At 47.6% G+C, this 26,479-nt stretch overlaps 1 protein-coding gene across 1 annotated transcript in view; it reads right to left on the bottom strand.

The window, feature by feature from the left end:
* The window catches only part of RCOR1 (REST corepressor 1), a 39,894-nt gene extending 26,132 nt beyond the window's left edge, over positions 1 to 13,762 (bottom strand). The window contains exons 1-2 of the mRNA XM_044271943.1: positions 13,362 to 13,762; positions 13,205 to 13,264 (exon numbers count right to left, since the gene is read on the bottom strand). Of these exons, the coding sequence (XP_044127878.1) occupies positions 13,205 to 13,264; positions 13,362 to 13,521 (220 nt within the window). The 5' untranslated portion in view covers positions 13,522 to 13,762. The remainder of the gene's footprint in view (positions 1 to 13,204; positions 13,265 to 13,361) is intronic.
* Positions 13,763 to 26,479: the final 12,717 nt, after the last annotated feature.

Genomic DNA, 26,479 nt, shown 5'->3' with positions numbered 1-26,479 from the left:
CAGGCTACTTTTACACCAGCGTTTTTGCTGGATCTGCCACGGATCAGCAAAAACGCTTCCGAGGAGATTTATCAAAACTGGTGAAAATGAAACCTGGCTTGGTTGCTATGGGCAACTAAGTAAAATTTACTTTACTCCAATTTTGATAAATCTCCCCCAATGTCTTTTCTCCAGCACTTAACTTTTGCACCATTTGGGGTTCCTATGCCCTGAAGTTTTATCCTACAAATCCTGCAGAGAACACAAGGTGTTAAGATCCCAGATTTTTTGAATTTATAGCTCATTCAGACGACCATAAGTACTCCGTGCCCGTATTGTGGACTACATTTAGCAGTCCGCAATGCATCGGCACTAGCTGTGAGGGGTTTCAGCACTAGGGAGCCAGCACTACTGTCAGGGGATGGGGCGCTAGGCACCAGGGAGGCAGCACTAGTGTCGGTGGGATGCATCGGCACTAGGGAGGCAGCACTAGTGTCAGTGGGATGCACTAGGAAGCCAGAACTACTGTAGGTTGGGCGACGACGTGGATGAACTAGGGAGCCAGCTCTACTGTCGGGGGATGTATAGGCACTAGGGAGGCAGCACTAGTGTCGGTGGGAGGCACTAGGGAGCCAGATCTACTGTCAGCGGAGGGGGTTTGGCGCACTAGGGAGCCAGCACTACTGTCAGGGGTGGAGGGGTTTGGGTAGGCAATCAGGAGAGAGGGGGGGGGGGGGAGGTTGTTTTACTTTTACTTGGCAGGTTTCTGCTCTGGCTACTAGAGGGAGGGGGTATAGAGATAACGCCTAGAAGGAGGAACTGCTGAATTTTTTTCTCTCTATTCAATATGAATATGTGATCAGCTAAGAGGGAAAAGATAGTAAAAGGGGGCACTCCGCTTGTATCCAAGCCACAATTTCAGAGCAGAAACTGCACACAGACGGCTCTAGTGTGGATTCTGCTGACGCATCCAACGTCCTGTCTGCGCTCGGTCCTACTATAAACATCCATGTGCAGAGGCAAAAGGGGAAGGAAGTAGAAATTAAAAAGATCCACATATGGGAGCTAAATGGCAGAAATAGAAGCATAAGACCACCACATAAAGACCTCCCAGAGCTGGCGGTGGGAGAGCGGCTGGCATCAGCAGGATCTCTGTGGGTGCTGAGAGCACTCTGGGAACACGCAGTACAATGCAGCGTTCAGCAATCTGCCCGTGTTTGTGCCGTCTGATGTGTAACGTTCCTGCTGCCCAGGACTGTGCCGCTCGGGCTGCTGGCTTTACAGCCGCACAGAAGGAAACACGTTGCTACAAGGGAAGGGCGCTGAAGACAATTGGGCCTCTTTCACACAAGCTATACGGATTGTGTCAGGACAAAAAAAAAATATATATATAAATAAATATTTATTTTTATCAGTTTTCTTTTCTGCAACTGTGTGCGTTTTTTCCAACAATCTACTTCTTTTAGCAACTGTGAAAAACGCATTGCATCCAGATTTTTTACTCAAGCCCCATTCACTTCTATGGAGCTAGGGCTGTGTACAAAATGCCCAATATACAACACGCTGGGATTTTCCCTGGATGCAGAGATGATGCGGAGGGGAAAAAATAAATAAATGTCGACACTCGTTGAAACTAACGTGTCGGGATTCAGTCCGGATGCTCAGCGTCCTCTACACGCATTGCCTCTGGATGGTAAACTCACTCATGTGAAAAAGAGGCCTTAGAAATGCACCTTCTTCTGTAGAGGTAACGTCCAACTTTTTAAGACCAAAGACGGCAACTAAGGCCTCTTTCACACGAGCGTGACGGATGGGCTCCGGATGCGTTCGCGCGTTTTTATGCACGTTTTTTTGTAATAGTAAACGCGCGTTTGTGTGATTGACTGCAGTGTCCTATGGCCACAAACGCACGTCAAAACGCCCCAAAGAAGCTCAAGTACTTGATTATGCGTCGGGCGTTTTACAGCGCGATCGTACGCGCTGTAAAACGCCCAGGTGAGAACCATTCCCATAGGGAAGCATTGGTTTTCATGTGTTGAGCGTTCAGGTGTGAACTTAGGGTAAGTCTGTGGAGGCTCCAATCCCGAATTTGGCTCACAATCACTGACGCGTGAATAAGGCTTTAAAGGGTTTTCTGAGATTTTAATACTGATGAGCTATCCTCTGGATAGGTCATCAGTATTTGATTGTGGGGGTCCAACCGCCAGTCAGCTGTTTGAGAAGGCAGCAGTGCTCCTGTGAGTGCTGCAGCCTTCCCTCTTCTCACCAAGCACAGCGCCGCACATTGTATAGTGGCCGTGCTTGGCATCGCACTCAGCCTCATTCACTTCTATATGGCTGAGCTGCTCCTAGGCCACGTGGCAGATGAATGTGTCGTCACTGTCCTAGGGAAAGTGGAGAGAAAGCCACGGTGCTACTGTGAGCGCTGGTGCATCCTCAAACAGCTGATCGGCGGGGGTTTTAGATAAAAACAAAAAAGCTATCATTATGTATCTGCATAACTTTAGGCGAGCTTATCTGTTTTGGCATAACTGATATATATTGTATTTAGGTTGATGATCTATCCAGAGAGTAGGTCATCTGTATTAGGCTACATGCACACGTTCAGGATTCATGTGCGGAGAATCCGCACGTGTTCACAGGCAAATCCGTGCGGTCAATCCGCATTAATTGGTGTGGATTTGCGTGCGGATTTTCCGCATGCGGATTTCACTAAGTGAATAAGAAAATCCGGTCAGGAAAAAAAAATAATAATAATTGACGTCGCGTATTTTAAAATCCGCACCGCAGGTCAAAATCCGCGCGGAAAAAATCTGCATCGTGCGCATTGAGAATTTCAAATTCTCATAGAATACAATGTACATGACCTACGGTGCGGATTTTCCGCACGCAATCCTGATCGTGTGCAGGGGGCCTAAAAGTCTCAGAAAACTTCTTTAAAAGGGGTTCCCCAGGAATTAAAAAAAATTAAAAATTTAAATACTTGAATATTATTTTATAATAAATATATTCACAAATACCTTTCATTACTTAGAATGGCTTGTTTTGGCTAGGGAGCAATTAGGCAAAATAAAATGGCCGCCGTCCTATCAGTACACACGAAACCTGTCCTAATCACACAGGAGGACAAGTTACTTCACCACAATGAGCCTTAGTGCTGCCTCATCTTCCTCTCTGCTCTGCTGGTCACCATGATCCTGAATACAGGCGAATCTCTGTGGGAATGGAGAAGATGAGGAGACAGGAGAGGAGGGTGAGGTGAGGCTAATGAGCAGCAGCACTGGTTTACAGTCTCCATTACCACAGTCCGTCCTCTTTGTACTTCATGTCTCCTCATGAACTAAATTCCCCAGAGATTCAGCTAAAGTTCTTATCATCTGTATTCAGGATCATAATCCCTGACAGGTAGAGAGGAGGAGGAGGAGGAGGATGAGGCAGCTCTTTACCTCAGTGCTCTGAAGTAATTTTGTTTCCCCTGATTATTGCACCCCCGAAAAAAAACAAGCCATTATAAATAAAAGGTATTTGAGAACATCTTTTTTTAATAAAGTAATTTTTATCATTTTCTTAATTCCCGGAGAACCCCTTTAAGGTCGAGGCAGTGGGAAGTGTGATGCTGACGGCCATTCATTCATCCTCAATGCATCAGCTGGGAACATGGGACTAAGCTCCTAGTTTGTGTCACAAAAACCGCTATTTCTATGCAGATATATTAGCGCATTGTCCCTTGTATTACAGCCACTAATGGCATTACAGCGACAAGTAGATCTGCATAATTATGCATTTTACAACCTGCCGCCATAATGTATGCCATGACAATAGGATCCCATGTTTAATATAAATGGGACCCGCATCTTTATCTGTAATCTAAGGCCTCTTTCACATGGGCGTTGCATGTGAGGGCCGGATAGGAAGCGGGTGCGTTGAAGGAAAATGCGCGATTTTTCCACGCGAGTGCAAAGCGTTTTAATGTGCTTTGCACACGCGTGAGAAAAATCGGCATGTTTAGTACCCAGACCCGAACTTCTTCACTAAAGTTCGGTTTAGGTGTTCTGTAGGTTTTATTATTTTCCCTTATAACATGGTTATAAAGGGAAAATAATAGCATTCTTATTACAGAATGCCTAGTAAAATGTCCATTGAGGGGTTAAAAATAATAAATTTACCTCACCCCATCCACTTGGTCGCGTAGCGGATCTCCTATTCTTTCTTCAGGACCTGGCAAAAGGACCTTTGATGACTGCACTGCGCTCGTCACATGGTACATCACCATGGTGATGGACCATGTGATGAGCGCAATGTTGTCACCAAAGGTCCTTTTCCTCCCAGGTCATCAAAGAAGAATGAAGACGAGCCGGGCTGCGCGAACAAGTGGATGAGGTGAGTTTAATAAAAAAAAAATATATATATATATTAACCACTCCATCCCTATTGTACTTTGCATTCTGTATTAAGAATGCTATTATTTTCCCTTAAAACCATGTTATAAAGGGAAAATAATAAATATCGGGTCCCGATAGTCACCTAGCAACCATGCGTGAAAAATCGCACCGCATCCGCACTTGCTTGCGATTTTCACACAGCCCCATTCACTTCTAAAAATCACCGCTCATGTGCACAGCCCCATAGAAATGAATGGGTCCGGATTCAGTGCGGGTGCATTGCGTTCACCTCACGCATTGCACCCGTGTGAAAAGAGGCCTAAGTCTCCATTCACATCTGTGTCAGTGGCTCAGTTTCCTCCCTAAACTGTGGCAGGCCACACAAGTCAGTTGGAGGATGTGAACAGAGCCTTAGATCACTTTATGGGATGGTTTACAAGTACCGGTCCACAGCGGCCGGGAGATCCGCATTACAGCGTACGCCAGGCTTTGTCCAAAAGCTGCTGCGGTAACAAAGGGCTGCTGGGTATTTTGGTGGTGGGGGGGGGGGATGCACACAAATGGGGCAAGAAACACTGAGCTTTTCAGCAAAAAGATCTAATACCACCACTTTAAATTTATTATTTTGTATATGTGAAAGTCAGAATAGTCACAGAAATGGCTGCACAAAGCTGCTGAACAATAGAACAATGCCACAGACACATCCTAGAGTTTTCTCTCGGATTACAATAAACAGTCTATTCCCATATGTCTGTACGTAAATATATAAAAACGCAATCATTCTGGACAGAGCCAGACAGCCCTCCACCATGGCTTTATACTCCAGCACACGGTCAATAGTCTGCAGTACACAAGGTCACGCTCAGGCACGGCACTGGCAGCCATTTACGACTCGCTAACATGCTCCCTACAAGACTCCATGACCCTCGCTGCCACTGACATGACAATTAGGCAAATTCATACAACAATTTTCAATCAAATCCAATAATCATATCACATCAAATAGTCATCGCATTTCCCCTCAAGCTGTTAATAGCAGTTTAATCACAAGTAATTTGCAGTATTTCTAGCGGTAAACATACCATTTTCATTATTTTATGCTCCCTTGCTGCTGCTAATCTGTATGCTGGGGTGGGATCTGAACAGAATCAGTCACCTTCCCCCTCTGGCAGCTGACAATGTGCTTCCTCTGCAGAAGGAGGGTTACTGCCATGCTACTGCCGAGGCTCTGCTTGGACAAAAGGCAAAAAGCTCCTTCTACTGGCTGCTCGGCAGTGAAGAGGATCATTATGCAGAGACCTGCCTGTCAGGAGAGTGACTGAGCATGTGTGCCCAGCGTCTTTAAAGTCCCACTGATTTCAGTTTCCATGCATGACCACACACTGCAGGACAGCTGAAAACCTGGGATTTATACCTGGTACAAGAATAAAAACACCTGAACTACAGTTTAGACTGACACCAAAGGATATGCCCCCATTGTCTGCTTTGGTGCAGGTCTCAGAACCTGCACCAATCTCAATCGCAGCCGGAAACGAAGCAGGCAAAGTGGTGGCCGGCAGGGACGGGTCCGGCCACCACCAAGCCTTCCTATTGGCCCGCCGAAAATAGCCAAGTGCCATTTTCAGAATCCCCATAAAGATTAATAGAAGCGCATCGCCCTTCCATCAGATCAGATGCCATACTGAAGGAATTTCATACCACCTCCTAGTCCTTTCATTTCTCCATGCAAATGAAACACTGATGTACCAGCAGAATGACAGGGCTGCACCCTGCTGCAGCAGAAAGGGCACACCCCCTGAGCTGTCAGCTTGAAATAAATCTATCAGAACAATGAATGGCGAGATCTCTGGAGCCATGTGAGGTACAGGGCCGGATCTAGCTTTGTTAGAAATAGATTGTCATGTCTGGATTAAATTTGTTACGATAACCCCTTTAATAAAAGTCAACTTTTTTTTCATTTTTTTTTTTTTTTTTTTTTTTTACACAGCGGTCATTAACCCTTCCACTCCCAGCGCCGTACATGTACGGCGCTGGGCGGGTTTTTAAAAGATTGCGCCCTCTCATGCCAGCTGCGGGCGCCATAGCCGCAGGGGCCGCCTGCTTCTTTTAGCAGACACCCGCGGCTCATGTCCGCAACTGGCAGTAATGCCGATCGCGGACATTTAAACCCTCAGATGCGGTGGTCAATCCTGACCAAGGCATCTGAGCGCGCTAAAACTGAAAGTGCGCACTTTCGGTTGTGTTTCAGCTCCACCGTGTGGCAATTGGAGAATTTAATAAAAAATAAAACCAAAACATTTTCCCCAAAAAATAAAAAAAAAAATTTAAAAATACACATCATGGGTGCTGCAATGTGTGCGAAAACGCCCGTAGTATAAAAATACATTCCCCATACAGTGAAACGGAAAAAAAGTGTCCAAATGGCCAATTCACCGTTTTTTGGTTGCTTCATTTTATAAAAAAACAAAAAATATTTGTAGAAAAAGTGATCAACAAGTCACACACACCCCAGAATGGTATGAAAAGTTACGATCGTCCCGCAAAAAATGAGCCCCCCTTACAGCTCCGTACACATAATTATAAAAAAGTTAGAGGTCAAAATATGCTGACAAAAATAAATAAAAGAAAAAAACTTTTTGCCCACTTTTTTTAGCACTATCAAAACACAAGAAAAAAAAAAAAAACTATAGTGCTTCCCACTACATCATATGCAATATTAAATGGTGGCGTTGGAAAGTACAACTTGTCCCGCAAAAAACAAGCCCTCATATGGCTATGTGAACAGACAGAAGTTAGGGAGCGCAAAACGAAAACGCAAAAAAAAAGAAATTTACAAAATACCCCTCTGGTCCTGAAAGGGTTATTAGGTCTAATTCTAGAGCACAGTGCTGCATGGGTGTCCTGTGCAGTCCTACAAATGACAGCCTAGTTCATGCTATAGCAGTACTTCCGACCCCAGCCACTTCAAGGGGTTTAGTATTGCTTGCCAGTAGTCAGCATGGGCCATCAATATCACAGGGGGTCGAACTCAGCACCTCTGCCATTCATTCTGCACCCGGTGCTCCCTTCAGTGGCAGGACAGGGAGTTGGACCCCCACCGACCCAATGTTGATGGCCTATCCCTAAGAAAAATATCCTGAACCCAGAAAACCTCTCGGGCAGGAGTGACTGCAACATGATCAAAACAGAACTCCCACATTAGATCGCGTCATCTGTTTTCTCAGGGACGCAATTGGGAATCCCGTGCATTTAGCCTCAGGGGCCTAGAAACGACTCCAGTGTTGTCTGTAGACTACATACTGCCCTAACAACTGTCACACACAATGACGTCTACAGATGACAGATGTATGCTAAACCTAAAGAGATTCAAAGATTCAATACAAAGAAAAAAAAATAAAGTTACAAAAAGTGATCAAAATGCTTTTTTTTTTTTGATAAAAACAAAAAAGCTATTATGCATCTGCATAACTTTAGGCGAGCTCATCTGTTTTGGCATAACTGATATATATTGTATTTAAAACAAATATATATATATATATATATATATATATATATATATATATATATATATATATATATATATATATATATATATATCTCTGCATAACCTAAAGAATTTAAAAGAGCATCCCCATCTGGGATATTTATGGCATATTCTTCCGATATGCCATAAATGTCAGATAGGAGCAAGTCTCACAGAAAGGACCCACTCCCATCTCCAGAACAGGGCCACAAAGTGAAGGGAGAACAAGCTGTGCATGCGCAGCCACTCTCCATTCACTGCTTTGGGGCAATAATAACTGAGCGCTGGCTGTTATTTAGAAGCCTCACAGTGGTCAAATGAGAAGTGGCCAGGCTTGTGTGGTTCGCTCTCCATCCACTTCTATGGGTACGGCTATTTTGGGAAGTCCCACAGCAGTGAACTGACAAGATCCTGCGCATGCGCAGTGTGCCCTCTGTTCACTTTGGGACCCGGTTCTTGAGATAAGCGCTGGTCCCAGAGGTGGGACCAGCTCCTATCAGACGTGTATAGTATTTCCTATTGATATGCCATAGATATCCCAGATGGGAATACCCATTTAATGTTATACAGTGTGAAACAGTGTTATGGGGAGGACATAAAAAAAACATTTCATAAAATACTATATTTCTAACAAAATAACAGGCGTTTACACAGTATGAACACACAATGCAGCAGTAAAGAGGACGTAGTCGCCCGACTATCAATACTCTCCATGTACAGCAACATAAACAGAATTATATAAGGAAGGACCTAATTGCAAGGAGCTTATGGTGAGCAATAAAAAGTACAAAAGTTATTCAGGACTGCAGACCCCCCTAACAAAGCACACGCACGCTCGCCATATTGTAAAGTAGGCGGACGGGCAGTTTTCACAGCTCATGAGAAATACAATGCAGGAGTCTTTGCTGAGAACAAGTGATTGAATCTGTCTTGGCCCGGGCTGCTGCCATTTGCATAGCTTAAAAGAGGGCCTCACTGAATAGAGAGAGGAGGGTGTGCAATATGTGCCGGCGTAAAATAAAGGGGGAAAAAAAAAAAAAAGCTTTGTGAATAGTTTCCAGCCTTGAACTGGTTAATGCAGTCTCCCATAACAATGCATAGTGAATAATGGGGAGAAAAAAAAAAATTAAAAAAAATTGTCAGCGCACTTCTCCAGCAGGCAGTGCACCTTCCAGCAAAGTCAACACCCTCCATCCACAAAGGTGCTAAACGACGAATGCACGGCCAGCTCCAATACACTGCATTAGCGAAAAATAAAATAAAAAAAATATAAAACCTCCTGCAGGCCGGCTTAGTAAGTGCAGCCGAATCAGCTCAGTGAGATTATCCTAATATATACACACTGACAGGAGGTCTATAGATATTCTCCAATGGTGGTACTCTCATCAAAAGCAGGACTAGGCAATGAGGCCCGGGGACAGACGACAACTTCCGCCAACATTACGGCCTATAGCCTGGCAGCCAGCCAGTCTCATTACCTCCCTGCAGCGGTCGGCGACTTGGATCAGACAACAGTCACACTCCGCGGAAATCTAGGGAAATGGATGCATTGGTAAAAACCTAGTGCACAATTTCCCAAGGAGTTGCATAGAGCAAGCAGCCGGCCGTGCGCTCCTGACCCGGGGCATTGCAGCCGGGACTATTCGGGTCTATATTGGCAGGACGCGTTTTCCTCGCTTGCGTTTCTCTCTCTGAACAGTAGGTGCTCTTATATCACTCCTTATTTTAGCTCTACTTATGAATAAAAAAAAATAAAAAAATAAAAACACTGTAAAAGGAACTGCCATGCAGCAAATGTTCTCCTGCCCCCTAATACAGTCTTACAAACCCCCCAAATAACAGCAGTCATTGCAACCTATGAATTCCTGAGGCAAATCAATAATTCGGCATTTATAGCAGGAGGAACCATTCACCCCCTCAGGCACAAGGTGTGACTGAATCTCTGCAGCGCCCACCCACAGCTACGACCACGACTGACGGCCATGAGGTCATACAGCCAGGACACATAGTCCGTTCAGGGGCTCAGGCTTCTGGGAAAGCTGGGTGTGCCTACAGATACAAATTGCTATTTTTACATCAGTTTTTTTGTTTGTTTACAAAATAACAAGACATTGCAGTAAAACCAAAACATATACAAATAAATAATATATAAAACACAACATCCATGGAATGGAACCACAATAAATTGGCTTTTCATCCTACAACCCACCCCAAGCAGTGAAGCCCCTGTCTCATCCTATCTCTGCAGGGCACATTTCCTGGCCAGATACCATATTGTTACGGAGGGGGAATCACATTTATTATTTATTTAATCAATATATAAATCCAGAATTGATACAAGTAATGGTGGATATGGGGGGGGGGGGGGGGTGGATCTGCAGGAGATTAGGATGGTGCCCCCTGCTGTCCACATAGGGGATTACATGAGGAAACAGCTGCAGCGTGGCAGCAAGTGCTGGAGAGTTTTAGGCTACCACTACCTCTAAATCACTATTGCTTAGGTAGATCTGTTCCTGGGAAAGCTGGGTGACTAGGTAGAATCTATTGCAGCTCTTCTAGGGATTGCCACTCAGCTTTTCCAGACTCCTGAAAAGCTCATCTGTCTGCCCGCACACTACCACAGACTGAAGGCCTGCAAAGCTAAGAAAGCCGAGTGACAACCCCTGCCTTAGATAGTATGGCTATCATACTGGTTGTCACCCAGAAACAGATTGCTGCATAAATCAGCCATATGAACAGCAACGAGCTGCATAAGTAGCAATGTAGTCACCCAGCTTTCCCAGATTCTATATAGGTTAATTTTAGACAGGGTGACGACGCCCCCCCCAAGAAACTCAGGAGTCTGAGAAAGCTGTGTGCCTAGCCAGTCTCCACCTTGTAGAAATCTCAGTCATGTGGAAAAGCTGCGTGACCACCCATCTCTCCTTTGTAAGAATGAGGCTCAGGAATCTGGGGAAGCTGGGTGACCACCTTTATCTCCATTGTATCTACGAGGCTCAGGAGTCTGGGGAAGTCGGTCGTCTACTTATTCTCCAGGAAAGCAAAGTGCCCGTCTAGTTTCCCCTTTTTGTCCATTATGTTCAGCAGCCTGGAAAAGCTGGGTGACTACTCTAATTTCCCTTACAGCTGTGAGTCTAAGAAATACGGATACGCTTTCTGCTTTGTAGCTATAGGGCTCAGGATTCTGGGAAAGCTGGGTGACCACCCATCTCTCCTTTGTAGGAATGAGGCTCAGGATTCTGGGAAAGTTGAGCGGCTATGCTTTTCTTTCTTACAGCTATAAGGCCAAGAAAAGTGGCAAAGTTAAGTGACTACCCTTCCCTCCCTTGTAGCGATGAAGCTCCAGAGTCTGGGAAAGCTGGGTCACGATCCGTCTCTTCCTTATAGCCAGAAGTCTAAGAAAACTAGTAAAGCTGGGCGACTACCCTTCCCTCCCTCGTAGCTATGAGGCCCAAGAGTTTGGGAAAGCTGGGTGACTATCCTTTTCTTCCTTATAGCAATGTCCCCTTCGGCACGCCAGCTGCGGTGAAACTAAACTACAACTCCCAGCATGCACACTCACTCGACTGTTCTTGGACCTCCCATAGAAGAAGAAGACGTAAAAGGATTCTGGGAGCTGGCAGTGCTAAACCCAGATATAAGAAAAGCTGGGTGACCACCTTCCCCATCCTTGTAACTAAGGGTCAGGAGTCTGGGAAAGCTGGGTGACCACCTTCCCCATCCTTGTAACTAAGGGTCAGGAGTCTGGGAAAGCTGGGTGACCACCTTCCCCATCCTTGTAACTAAGGGTCAGGAGTCTGGGAAAGCTGGGTGACCACCTTCCCCATCCTTGTAACTAAGGGTCAGGAGTCTGGGAAAGCTGGGTGACCACCTTCCCCATCCTTGTAACTAAGGGTCAGGAGTCTGGGAAAGCTGGGTGACCACCTTCCCCATCCTTGTAACTAAGGGTCAGGAGTCTGGGAAAGCTGGGTGACCACCTTCCCCATCCTTGTAACTAAGGGTCAGGAGTCTGGGAAAGCTGGGTGACCACCTTCCCCATCCTTGTAACTAAGGGTCAGGAGTCTGGGAAAGCTGGGTGACCACCTTCCCCATCCTTGTAACTAAGGGTCAGGAGTCTGGGAAAGCTGGGTGACCACCTTCCCCATCCTTGTAACTAAGGGTCAGGAGTCTGGGAAAGCTGGGTGACCACCTTCCCCATCCTTGTAACTAAGGGTCAGGAGTCTGGGAAAGCTGGGTGACCACCTTCCCCATCCTTGTAACTAAGGGTCAGGAGTCTGGGAAAGCTGGGTGACCACCTTCCCCATCCTTGTAACTAAGGGTCAGGAGTCTGGGAAAGCTGGGTGACCACCTTCCCCATCCTTGTAACTAAGGGTCAGGAGTCTGGGAAAGCTGGGTGACCACCTTCCCCATCCTTGTAACTAAGGGTCAGGAGTCTGGGAAAGCTGGGTGACCACCTTCCCCATCCTTGTAACTAAGGGTCAGGAGTCTGGGAAAGCTGGGTGACCACCTTCCCCATCCTTGTAACTAAGGGTCAGGAGTCTGGGAAAGCTGGGTGACCACCTTCCCCATCCTTGTAACTAAGGGTCAGGAGTCTGGGAAAGCTGGGTGACCACCTTCCCCATCCTTGTAACTAAGGGTCAGGAGTCTGGGAAAGCTGGTTGACCACCTTCCCCATCCTTGTAACTAAGGGTCAGGAGTCTGGGAAAGCTGGGTGACCACCTTCCCCATCCTTGTAACTAAGGGTCAGGAGTCTGGGAAAGCTGGGTGACCACCTTCCCCATCCTTGTAACTAAGGGTCAGGAGTCTGGGAAAGCTGGGTGAATCCTTCACTTCCATGTAACGACAAGGCTCGGGAAGCTGGGTGCCCCGCCATTCTCTCCCTCTAATCTATGACTGGGGACATGCACGACCACCTATTGTCTTAGAAAACTAAGTGGCTGCCGCTGCCCCCCCCCCCCCCCCCTCCCTTGTCAGCTGGAAAAGCTGGGTGACTTCACACAATACTACCTTGCATCACACTGACTAAACAACAAATAACCGCCCGCCCCCAGTAATTAACCAGGCGGTGCATCCTCTCCCTCCCAGGATGCACATCTCCTGCTATTCTCCATGCAACAAGAAAAGAAAAATAATAATAATGAAAAAAAAAAAAGTTGTTGTTTTTTTCCTTTAATTCCCATTCAATCCATTCCTTAAAGCAGACATGTCACCCATCAGACAAGCCATGGGAAGAGCTAGCCCCCCCTGGAAGCGAGCACATGACTAGAGTTTTAGGCTACCACCTCCACCGCTGGCAGCAGCACAATAGTGCAGAACTTACCCTGGTCATACTCTGGCACCACAGCCTGGTACTGGCTGCCCACTCTCATGCCCCCGCCACCTGGAAGAGAGGACAGGTAGAGGGTGAGGCCAGGATGGGGGGGTGGCAGACCCCGGAGAGGGGGTGCAGGGCGGGGAGTTCGAGGCTACCACCTTACCGTGCTCATCATCGCTGGACGAGGTCGAGCTGCTGCCTTCTTCCCACGAGTTGCTGCCATTGCCATTGGGAGCCGTCAAACTTTTGCTGCTGGCAGCGTTATTCCTGCCCCTCCTCTTGGCCGACCCCTCTGTCCCCTTTTCTAGCATGGCTGCTGGCATTTAGAGGGGAGCCCCTCCGAGGTAGGGGGGAAAAAAAATTCTAATAAAATAAAAATGGGCGAAGGCAGTAGTCACCAGGCGTGAAGTCGAATTAAAAGGAGGCGATTAATAAATCCCCGGTAATGAGAAGTCCGCGCCGGGCGCCCGAGCGAGTCACCCACAAAACAAGCGACAACTTTCCCGTCACATCGCCGCCCGCACGACTACAGCCACACTCTGCCTCACAGCCACAGCGGCTGAGGGCGCAACCTAACCCGCTGCTCGGGCTATTCCCGCCTTTCCGACATCCCTATTGGGCGCTGGGGAATTTTGGATGGAGATCTCTCTTTCCATTGGTCGATGGGGCCGTCGGTCAAAAGAAAGCCGGCGCTTCCGTTTGTCCGCGCTTGGTTGAGGCGCAGCTCCTCTCTCTCTCTTGTACGTGGGTTTGGGGTTTGCAATCTCTACGCCCCTTGATATCAGGTTCTTTTTTTTTATTGTGAGGATTTTTATTTTTTTATGTGGAAAGGATGTGGAAATAGAGGCACCTGAATGAAAGTCACCGGGAAACCTCCACAGAAGGGGAGAAGGAGGCTCCGCCGGCTGTGGGAGACACTTTGAAAGCAATAAAAAGAATTAGAAGTGAAGGGGACTATTTTTTTGCTCACTGGGGCGGAAGGATACACAGAGTAGACTTCTTTATCTCTTAGTATAATACATAGGGAAGAGTGATAGGTCCATGATGGGGGTTATGCTTCTAGGCCTGGAGTATTGGGGGGGAGAGATTTAGATAGGAGGGGGGCAAATAATTTTGCAATGTCTTATTAGCCAGAAAAATCAGGCATCCACATGCAACTTGTGGAATGAGCGCATTTCCAGGAGTTTTTCCGTCTCCACCGCCTAATTTATTTCTAATTATCTGATTATTGCACATTTCCCATAAATGTAATTAATAAAATTTTTATTGTTAATAACGGGGCACGGGTGACGATGAACGCCCTATGCAAAGGTTACGAGCGCCTTATGGGACGAAATATTAGCCGTAAATTCACAGTACGTTAATTCCGAGCAGAGCGGCGATCAGCGTTTTACTTCCCCAAGAGGTTCTGCAGCTTCTTTTCACATTCCTTCAGGGCCCTTTAAATGACATTTCCAGAAAATCCACATCCGTTCCGTTCCTGGGAAAGCTGGGTGGCCGTCGAGATGGCCGCTGCGTTATTGGTCATCCAGGTTTAGCGGAGCGGCCAAATATACAGCACTGGGTTCAGCGCCTGCAGTGCATACCCAAAGATGGGTGACAACTCCTCTAGGTTTGGGGGAGGGGAAGGGTGTCGTGGTGGGGGTAATAAGCAATTCTAAATGGTACAAGGCTAGGGTAACAAACTGAATCCTATGGGAAATGGCACGGCGGCCATATTGGTTGTCATCCTACTGGAGCGGACTCCAATGGGTCACTCTGGACCAGGTAAATAGAAAGGAAGGCTTGAGATTTACTGTCGGGTCAGAAGACGCTGCAGAACGTCTTCAGGGGGCTGAGCGTGACTCAAGAACTTATATTTCCTTAAGAGGACCCTGTAGGAAGGTCAATGGAAGCTGCAGAACATATTGGAGAGACATGTTTACTGAGGGGGGGGGGGGGATTTCTGTTCTAGTGTAAATCTGAGCTACGCTAATGATGACTGACGGCTCTGCTGCCTAAGATGTTCTGCAGCTTCCGGTCATTTTATTGCAAGCCCCTCAAAGTGCTATTTATTTCGTTGGAATGACCCAAATAAATACGGATTCAGCCTACTCCTGGCCACCATCCTCTATGGGGGGAGGGGGCAGCCTGCTCCCTGCCTCCCTCAACAGGGGGATAGCCTGTTTCCTGCCCCTTCCCCGGGGGGGGGGGGGGGACAGCCTGTTCCCTGCCCCTTCCCCAGGGGGGGGGGGACAGCCTGCTCCCTGACCCCTACCCCCATGGAGGTGGGAGGGGCAGGGAACAGGCTATCCCCCTGTTGAGGGAGGCAGGGAGCAGGCTGCCCCCTCCCCCTATAGAGCAGGGTGGCCAGGAGTAGGCTGAATCCCTATTTATTTGGGTCATTCCAACAAAATAAATGGCACTTTGAGGGGGGGAGGGGCAGCCTGCTCCCTGCTGCCCTCATGGGGGGACAGCAGACAGCCTGTTCCCTGCCCCTCCCACCTCCATGGGGGAGGGGGGATTAACCCACTTTCCTCCCTGGGGTAGGCAGCCTGTTCCCTGCCCTGCCCTCCCCTCTCCACGGGGGGACAGCTTGCTCCCTGACCCCTACCCCATGGGGACAGCCTGCTCCTCGCCACCCCCTCCCCGGGGGGGACAGCCTGTTCCCTGCCCCCTACCCAAGGGGGACAGCCTGCTCCTCGCCACCCCCTCCCCGGGGGGGGACAGCCTGCTCCCTGTCCCCCCTCCCCAGGGGGACAGCCTGTTCCCTGCCCCTCCCTCCCCAGGGAGACAGCCTGTTCCCTACCCCAGGGGGACAGCCTGCTCCCCCTCCCCAGGGGGACAGCCTGCTCCTCGCCACCCCCTCCCCGGGGGGGGGGGACAGCCTGTTCCCTGCCCTACTCCCTGGGGGGCCGCCTGCTCTCTGACTGTTGCTTAATAGGCTGATGCTGGTCAGGATCCCGGGAAAGCTGGGTGATGGCTTTTCTCGTTAGGCCTGAGCTTTTTTCTAAGCATGTTTCTCTTCTTTCAGCACAAGAAGGAGAGTCGTCTGGACCTGGGCATGGCGAGGTAGGTGCAAATACTGAATGCTTGTACAAACTGCCCCTCCCACCCCATGGTAAAAAAAAAAAAAGTAGACAGGTTAGATTTATTTATTTTTTTCCTTTTGTTTGTCTCCAGATAAGCGGTGCCCAAGTGGATGCTTCTCTCCCATCATAGAAAACTATGGCTAGGTGGTAAATGCTTTTTGCTTGAAACTGAGTTGTCCAGGATCAGGGAAACCTGGCAGGCCTTCTGGTCAAAACACCTCCCCCCATGAGAGAAGTGAATGGGACTGAGCTGCAGTACCACACACAACCTTGTGGGCAGGGGTGGCGCTGTCTGTATTAGTAAGCTACCAACTTTCCCCAGCGCTGGACAAATAAATCCAACTGTGTCTTTTGTTACAGTTAGATGCCATATCAGACACGGCCCACAAGGGCGGCGCTGTTTCTGTGAAAAAATGCAGACCATAGTTTCTAATGACCCTCTATAGATCGAGGTGCCCTTTTGAGCGGCCGGTAAGAAATGGTAATGTCTCAATTTTTAAAAGAATTTTCAGATTTTTACGTAATCGAAGTATAAATAATAATATACATTCCTCACTGTTTTCATGTATTCTGCTTGCTGGCAGTGAATGGAAACATTTCTTGAGCAGCTTGTTACAGACTTGTTACAAATGTTTCCATTCACTGACAGCAAGTCGTACACTTTCTTCTGGATGAGCATTTGGTGTACATATGTGACAGACATGAGGCACAGTACGACTTGGGCCCATCATTGCATCAGTCGCTGGCTGTCCAGGCATGCTGGGAGTTGTACTCTCACAGCAGTAAGAGGTAGGAGATCATTGCCTCTGGCTGTCCATGCATGTTGGGAGTCGTAGTTTCACACCAGCAGGAGGTCCAGAGCTTGCTGCTGTAAGAAGCTTTACTGTCGCTGGCTGTCCATGCATGCTGGGAGTTGTAGTCTTACAGTTGTTTAGTGGGAGGAGATCATTGCCTCTGGCTGTCCATGCATGTTGGGAGTCGTAGTTTCACACCAGCAGGTGGTCCAGAGCTTGCTGCTGTAAGAAGCTTCCAGATCACTGCCTCTGGCTGTCCATGCATGTTGGGAGTCGTAGTTTCACACCAGCAGGTGGTCCAGAGCTTGCTGCTGTAAGAAGCTTCCAGATCACTGCCTCTGGCTGTCCATGCATGTTGGGAGTCGTAGTTTCACACCAGCAGGAGGTCCAGAGCTTGCTGCTGTAAGAAGCTTTACTGTCTCTGGCTGTCCATGCATGCTGGGAGTTGTAGTCTTACAGTAGTTAGAGGTAGGAGATCATTGCCTCTGGCTGTCCATGCATGTTGGGAGTCGTAGTTTCACACCAGCAGGAGGTCCAGAGCTTGCTGCTGTAAGAAGCTTTACTGTCTCTGGCTGTCCATGCATGCTGGGAGTTGTAGTCTTACAGTAGTTAGAGGGAGGAGATCATTGCCTCTGGCTGTCCATGCATTTTGGGAGTCGTAGTTTCACACCAGCAGGTGGTCCAGAGCTTGCTGCTGTAAGAAGCTTCCAGATCACTGCCTCTGGCTGTCCAGGCATGCTGGGAGTTGCAGTCTCACAACAGTCAGAGGTTGGAGATCGCTGCCTCTTTCTGTCCAGGTATGCTGGGAGTCGTAGTTTCTCAACAGCTGGAGATCCAAACATCACTGGCTGTGCATGTTGTGAGTTGTAGTATGACAACGGTTAGTGGTTAGAGATCGCTGAGATCTGGCTGTTCACACATGATGGGAGTTTTAGTTTCACAACAGGAGGAATTTGGAGATCACTGTCTTTGGGGGATCTAGGCATGTTGGGAGTTGTAGTCTCTCAACAGCTAGAGGTCCAGAGATGACTACCCTAAGGAGCTTTGGCTGTCTGGGCACATTGGGAGTTGTAGTCTCAAAACAGCATGTGTTGCAGAGATCACTGACGTAAGGATTTTAGCGATCACGGCCTTTGGCTGTCCCGGTGTGCTGGGAGTTGTAGTCTCTCAACAGCTGGATGTTCCGAAGTGACTGCACTAAGGAGTTTGGGTAGTCTGTGCATGCTTGGAGTTGTAGTCTTACAACAGTATGAGTTGCAGAGATCACTCCCATAAGGATTTGTAGTGGTCACGGCCTCTTTCTATCCCGCTCTGCTGGGAATTGTAGTCTCTCAACAGCTAGAGATCCAGAGGTCACTGCCCTTAGGAGCTTGGGCTGTCTGTGCATGCTGAGAGTTGTAGTCTCACAACAGTATGGGATGCAGAAATCATTGCTGTAGGAATTGTAGTGATTGCAGCCTCTGTCGGTCTGGGTAGACTGAGAGTTGTAGTCTCACGACATTTTAAAGGCGGGCGGGGGGGGGGGGGCACAGCTCTGCTGCACTGAATTGTGTTTGCACTCGTGTTTTCATGTTGGATTTTTGGGGGATAACCCCAAATTATAGGCATTTTGTTTCCTCATAGGGTCACTTTATTATTGCATGTGATGATGTGCAGTGGAGCCAACCTGCCCCCGATCCTAGGAAGGGATCCCTCGGTTTGCTCCATTAGGATTAGAAATCTACAAGATACATGTGGTATATCCGTTGGGTTCCGGCTCTGCTGGCTCCGGGGCCCGGGGGGGGGTCAGACTTCATTTCTTCTTCTTCTCTCAAGCAGAAATCGAGCTACTTCCTGTGCAGTGAGGATCCTGCAGACGTCGATTCCACCCTCTGTCTCCTGAGGTGACATTGCTGAGCGATCACAGGAGCGCTCGCTGCATGCAGCTGTCCCCTGCAGACCGCCGGGGGTTAACGCTTGCAAGGCGCCTGAGCTGCGTATTAAGACGTTTTATTTGCTCTTGGTAAACACGGTAATGGTAGGACGGAGGAATTGACCATCCAGCAATGCAGGAGTTAAAGCCGCCCTTTACTGCACAGTAAAAGTATGCAATGCGAGGGAACATGTGGAGGCGATTTCGGAGTTCCACTTTAGCATAGTGCGTGCTGACCTGCCCTATTTAGCGCTAACCGTAACACGTGATCAGATTTAATACATATGACGGGGCCGCAAAGAATCCGGGAAGCCTCAGCGACAGACACAGCGCTGCTTCCTCTGACACATTAACCGATAAGGAATTTCACCAGACCTGTGCTCATCCTGAGCTTCCAGGTTCAGAAACAGAACGCCAGTACAGCAGTGAAGACTGACACAGTGGCAATAGTGTTGCCATAAAGGGAGTTTCCATTTTCATAGAAATAACTCAAGGCTTCTATTGTATATTGTGACACCATTTTTAAGACCTCTGTTTGCTTTCAGCAGAGGTGAACGTTCTTGTGCACATCCAGTGGCTATAAATGTGTACAGGCCTAAGACGTCTCACAGCTGAGGGTTTGTTCCAGTTGCGTCCAGTCTAGACAATCCTGAACCCAGCAGCATGTAGGTATTGCGATGCCCTGCCAGGAGCGGGCATCGCATTGCGCATGCGCCCGCTACGATTTGAACCGCACAGCAGCAGTGGAAAAGGACAGGGGAGTAAACGGGCGGGCAGAGGCGCACGGAGGGCGGGGTTATGAGCCGTTTAGGAGGTGCCTGCCTGGGGCTCCGAGGATTGAGAGACCGCCCTGGGCACTTGAGAGGGCTCAGAACATAATCTTATAAGTTCATTTACGGCAAAAAGAAAAGTCCGTTTTCTACAACAAAGGTACCGTTTTTATGTTCTGGGTGGATCACATAACCCTATTTTAACGGTCTAACATGCTAAAATGTGGTGACAGACTCCCTTTAACTTGAACGGGACTGAGCTCAGCCTAGGCCATGTAACCGATGACTGTGAAGTCACTGGTCTATGAAAAGGCTGCTGCGCTCACCAGACAGCAACAGCTGATTGGAGGGGGTGCAGGGAGTCAGACCCCCCACCAATGAGATACTGAGAATAAGTTAGCAATATTTACCATATTTTCTGGACTATAAGACGCACCTAGGATTTGGAGGAGGAAAATGAGAAAAAAATATCTTCCATTAGACCTCAGAGCAGACCCCCCAAATCAGATTTCCATTCTTCATCAGATCCCTAATCCTCACTAGACCCCCAAATCAGACCCCAACCTCCATCAGCCTCCCATTAGATCCCTCCCAGCCTCAGATCAGACCCCCCCCCCAGCCTACATTAGCCTCAGATCGGATCCCCCCCATCAGACCCAGATCGAATCCCCCCATCAGACCCAGATCGAATCCCCCCATCAGACCCAGATCGGATCCCCCCATCAGACCCAGATCGGATCCCCCCATCAGACCCAGATCGGATCCCCCCATCAGACCCAGATCGGATCCCCCCATCAGACCCAGATCGGATCCCCCCATCAGACCCTATCAGCCTCAGATCCCCCACCACACTCAGCCTCAGATTGGACCCCCCAGGCCCAAAGCCTCAGATCAGACCCCTAATGGGATCCCATCAGCCTCAGATTGCACACCCAGCCCCCATCAGACCTATGACGTCACAAAAAACAAACAAAAATGACCTTGCCTGCTCAGGACGGCACTGCAGATCCAGGACACACAGCTCCTTTGCTTCTTCCAGGTCCCGCCGTGATGTCCTGACCACACACAGCGTCAGGTCATAGTGCGTGCCTACGCGCACTACGTCTTGCCACTGTGCCCGGTCAGAACACCACAGCCAGACCTGGCAGAAGACCAGGGAAGGTGAGTACAGCCAGCGCAGTGCTGCCCTCACCTTCCTGAGCCTCCCGCATGCTGGTGACCAGTGTCATGATGGAGGCAGTCGTTAGCATTCAGACCATACGAAGCACATTTCCCCCATTTTGGAGGGAAAAAGTGCGTCTTATAGTCAGAAAAACTGTAATTTCCTGAAAATAAACCTTTACAGGGGATGCTCCGGGTTAGAAAAGCATGGCCACTTTTTTCAAGTATTAAACCCCTTTAAACAGGAAGTTATTTCAACTTTCATATATTTAATGCCTTGATTCCTGGCCGTATTCAAGACCTCCGCTTGCTGTAAGTGAATGAGAACTTCTCGCATACACTGCAGGGCCTGAAAACCTGTACAGACCGAATACTTCACAGTCACAGCTGAGGATATGCTACAATGGTATCCAGTCTACAGAATCCTATATGAGCTGCGCCCGCTACGATTTGGACCGCACAGCAGCAGTGGAAGAGGACAGGGGAGGGGAGTAAACGGGCGGGCAGAGGCGCACGGAGGGCGGGGTTATGAGCCGTTTAGGAGGTGCCTGCCTGGGGCTCCGAGGATTGAGAGACCGCCCTGGGCACTTGAGAGGGCTCAGAACATAATCTTATAAGTTCATTTTCGGCAAAAAGAAAAGTCAGTTTTCTACAACAAAGGTACCGTTTTTATGTTCTGGGTGGATCACATAACCCTATTTTAACGGTCTAACATGCTAAAATGTGGTGACAGACTCCCTTTAATGGGGCTGAGCTGCAATACCAAGCACCACCACTATACATTGTACGGCGCTGTGCTTGGTAAGCTGCGTCCTGAGGATACGTCATCAGTATTAAATTCTCAGAAAACCCCTTCAAGCTCTTGAGCTGCATATGTCACCCGTCTGCAGTTTCTCCGGCAGGAAGTAGCTGTCTGATTGCCACCGGATGTCTTTTCTGGCACTTAGTCCTCCATATTTCCAAAGATTTGGATACAGTCGGTTCCAGATATGTGTCTTGGTTTGTACAGTAGATTTGCTACGTCTTTGTTCATACTCGTATGTCTCGGGCTGTATGTATACTCATTAGCATTGAAACCTAGATGGCGGAGAAGTTAGCTACTTCCTCCCTCATTGGATTACACTTCCCAGAATTCCTAGGGGGAAAAAAAACACCTATGACCTGCGAATTCTGGTGACCGCCCGCTGGTAGGCACATGTACATTAGGTCATGGGTACACTGCCCCGCTATATGCAACCGTACATTATAGATAGCAGACGGCGAGAAGAAGCACTCAGATTTCTGCTGTGAAGGAAAACTGGCCCTATGTACAGTCTCGTATATCCTTCCTGACCAGATGTGTCCAGTGTAAACATATTTTCTTTCCGTGTCCATTCAGTTTTTTTTGCGGACCGTATGCAGAACCATTCATTTCAATGGGTCTGCACAAAAAAGAAAAAGGAAGTTACTCCATGTGCAATTCGTTTCCGTATGTCCGCATTACGGACAAGCATAGTACTGTTCTATTAGGGGCCAGCTGTACTGTAATGCACACGGACGTCATCCACATTTTTTGCGGACCGCAAAATACATACGGTTGTGTGCATGAGCCCTAAAGCTGGACCCTCCCTTACTGTAAGTACCCCAGTGCATCCGTTTTGTCACCCCCACTGCGCCCCCTAGGGTTGTAAATAGTATAAAACAAGGGACCCCCCAGTACAGCACCCCCCCCCCCCTCCCATAAGACCTGAGCTACTTTCTATTTCAATTCCTCATTGCCTTAATAGCCACTGCTTGCTGTCAGTGAATGGCGATGTTGATTGTATTCCGAGGGGAGGATCTGTCAATAGTGTGTGGCAGGATGCATGCGTTTACTTGTCAGTGAGAATGGCGCAAATGGCATAAAATGTATCAAAATATAGTTTTGCTGCTAAAATGTCTTGTGGGCATGCAGCTCCATTCAATCGGGATATATGCACGTTTTTTTTAAAATCTCATTGCATGTAAGTTCTCAATGCAAAATGCAATTGAAATTGCAATATTTACAATACATTTGCCGTGCCATCGCATCGCACGCCGTAAATCGGCATAGACCGCCAGTGACCAGTCTTGAGCGCAGGGCACGGGTACAGTATACCACGCTGCGCAGTGGGACAAGGTGTGTCAGGACTTTCAGCCTCTGACTATAAACAAGAATGTTCTCATTCACTGACAGTAAGCAGACATCGTAAAATTTTAAAGAGTTGAAATTCAAAGTGTATTGGAAAGCTACCTTTTAACTTAAATGGGTTTTTCCGAGACTTTTATGCTCTGGGTAGATCATCAGTATCTGATTGGTGGGGGTCCGACACTCGGGACCCCCGCCAGTCAGCTGTTTTGAGAAGGCAGCGGTGCTCCTGTGAGTGCTGCAGCCTTCCGTCTTCTCACCGAGCACAGCGCCGCACATTGTATAGTGGCCGTGCTTGGCATCGCGCTCAGCCTCATTCACTTCTACGCGGCTGAGCTGCTCCTAGGCCACGTGGCAGATGAATGTGACGTGGCCTAGGAAAAGCTGAGAGAAGGCTGCGGCGCTACTGTGAGCGCCGGTGCATCCTCAAACAGCTGATCGGCGGGGGTCCCGGGGGTCGGACCCCACCGATTTTAGATACTGATGACCTATTCAGTATTAAAGTCTTGGAAGACCTGTCCCCTCTCTTGACTTGTCTGTTGTAGTAACTAGTTGCTAACAATTCAACAGCATCTTTTCTTAGGACTCTATTATTCCTTCTATTATTTAAGAGGGTTGTCCGTTTTTTTTATATTAATGGGATGGAGCAGCAGTAATGAATTGTCTGCAATAAAGGTCCAGCTGGGGGTTACCAGTTGGCGGTGTGTCCCTGCACAGTCGGAAACCGTCTAGTCCAGGGATGCTCAACCTGCGGTCCTCCAGCTGTTGTAAAACTACAACTCCCACGATGCCCTTCTGTAGGATGATAGCTGTAGGCTGTCAGAGAATGATGGGAGTTTTAGTTTTGCAACAGCTGGAGGGCCACAGGTTGAGCATGCCTACTCTGGTCAATGCAACCATTGACAGACTGTGCAGGTACACCCCCCCAACTGGTAACACCCAGCTGGACCTTCATTGCATACTGCTGGCAATTCATTCATAAAATTCTAGGAGGAATATCAGAGGAATGGCACAACATAGAATCATAAGAATAGATGCCCCAGAATTCTTATTACATGGGGAATGCAAGTAGTTTGTAAAATATTGATGTCAGGAGAGGGGACAGGTGCAAATTCAGGGAAGATAGGACAACCCTACGGAACATTTGACGCCCTTGTCCCCTCTACGAGGTTGTCGCCGTGCCCTCATTTTGGACTGTTCTCTGTGTGACCTTGTCAGCTGATTGGAGACACTTGGTGAAATGGATTACCGCATATAACGCCATCTTTCCTTTTCTCACAATAGTTTCCTATGATCTGTTGGAAAACTGCACAATCCATTTATCAAAATGTCTCCTAAATAGGAAGGAAAGCGGGGGAGGGGGCCTTGCTGCCGGATAGCTCTTTCAGGTGATGGATCTGTACTGGGAGGTTGTGGTGGGTCCTGCTGGTGTCTTTAATCTTTTTTCCGAATGGTGTTGATCGCGCAGTAATTGCGTGCAGCGCTCCAGAACAAGCCTCGCTGTCTGCAGGGACCCGGCGATCCCCCTGCGTCACTCAGAGGCCGGAGTGCAGGAAAACCCGGTGATTATAGACCCTCCTCCGTGCACACATTTAAAACCACATTTTTATTGGCCAATTTATTTTAAAGGGATTGTCTAAATTATATTATTTGATGACCTATCCTCAGAATAGGTCATCAATGTCAGATCGGCTGGGGTCCGGCACCCGGCACCCCGCCAATCGGCTGTTTGACGAGAAGGCGCGCGCCGTGCCAGCGCTGCCTGCCCTTCGCGGTTTACCTTCTCGCCGTTGCATCTGCAGCGGTGAACAGGTGTAATTACACCCAAGCCGTCCCACTCAAGTGTGTAAGGAGCGATCCTTCCCATTGAAATGAATGGGACGGCTTGGGTGTAATTACACCTGTTCACCGCTGCAGATGCAATGGCGAGAAGGTAAACCGTGAAGGGCAGGCAGCGCTGGCACGGCGCGCGCCTTCTCGTCAAACAGCTGTTGTCGGTTGTCAGACCCCAGTCGATCTGACATTGATGACCTATCCTGAGGATAGGTCATCAATAAATATAACTTAGACAACCCCTTTAAGGATCTTTATCTTAAAAGGGTTCTCGCACTTCAGAAAGTAGAATTTTTTTTATGTAGAGATAGTTACTACAAGTCACTTACTAATGCAGGGGTAGGCAACCTTCGGCACTCCAGCTGTTGTGAAACTACAACTCCCATCATGCATACTTGCTCTGCTCTTCTCAGAACTCTCAAAGAAATGAATGGAGCATGCTGGGAATTGTAGTTTCACAACAGCTGGAGTGCCGAAGGTTGCTGATCCCTGTACTAATGTATTGTGATTCTCCATATTGCTTCCTTTGCTGGTTGGATTCATTTTTTTCCATCACATTATACGCTGCTTATTTCCATAGTTATCACTTCGCAATCTATCAGAGGTGGTCGTGCTTGCACACTATAGGAAAAGGCACCGGCCTCTCTGGTGCTGGAGGCAGTATTATAGTAGTTATATTCCTGTACATAGGAGCAGTATTATAGTAGTTATATTCTTGTACATAGGAGGCAGTATTATAGTAGTTATATTCTTGTACATAGGAGCAGTAGTATAGCAGTTATATTCTTGTACATAGGAGGCAGTATTATAGCAGTTATATTCTTGTACATAGGAGGCAGTATTATAGCAGTTATATTCTTGTACATAGGAGCAGTATTATAGCAGTTATATTCTTGTACATAGGAGGCAGTATTATAGTAGTTATATTCTTGTACATAGGAGCAGTATTATAGTAGTTATATTCTTGTACATAGGAGGCAGTATTATAGTAGGTATATTCTTATACATAGGAGGCCGTATTATAGTAGGTATATTCTTATACATAGGAGGCCGTATTATAGTAGGTATATTCTTGTACATAGGAGCAGTATTATAGTAGTTATATTCTTGTACATAGGAGGCAGTATTATAGTAGTTATATTCTTGTACATAGGAGGCAGTATTATAGTAGTTATATTCTTGTACATAGGAGGCAGTATTATAGTAGTTATATTCTTGTACATAGGAGCAGTATTATAGTAGTTATATTCTTGTACATAGGAGGCAGTATTATAGTAGGTATATTCTTATACATAGGAGGCCGTATTATAGTAGGTATATTCTTATACATAGGAGGCCGTATTATAGTAGGTATATTCTTGTACATAGGAGCAGTATTATAGTAGTTATATTCTTGTACATAGGAGGCAGTATTATAGTAGTTATATTCTTGTACATAGGAGGCAGTATTATAGTAGTTATATTCTTGTACATAGGAGCAGTATTATAGTAGTTATATTCTTGTACATAGGAGCAGTATTATAGTAGTTATATTCTTGTACATAGGAGCAGTATTATAGTAGTTATATTCTTGTATATAGGAGCAGTATTATAG

Source organism: Bufo gargarizans, chromosome 11 (genome assembly GCF_014858855.1).
Source record: "Bufo gargarizans isolate SCDJY-AF-19 chromosome 11, ASM1485885v1, whole genome shotgun sequence".
Classification (NCBI taxonomy): Eukaryota; Metazoa; Chordata; class Amphibia; order Anura; family Bufonidae; genus Bufo; species Bufo gargarizans.
Note: the sequence above shows the minus strand (reverse complement) of the source record. Positions and strands in the feature narration are given on the sequence as shown.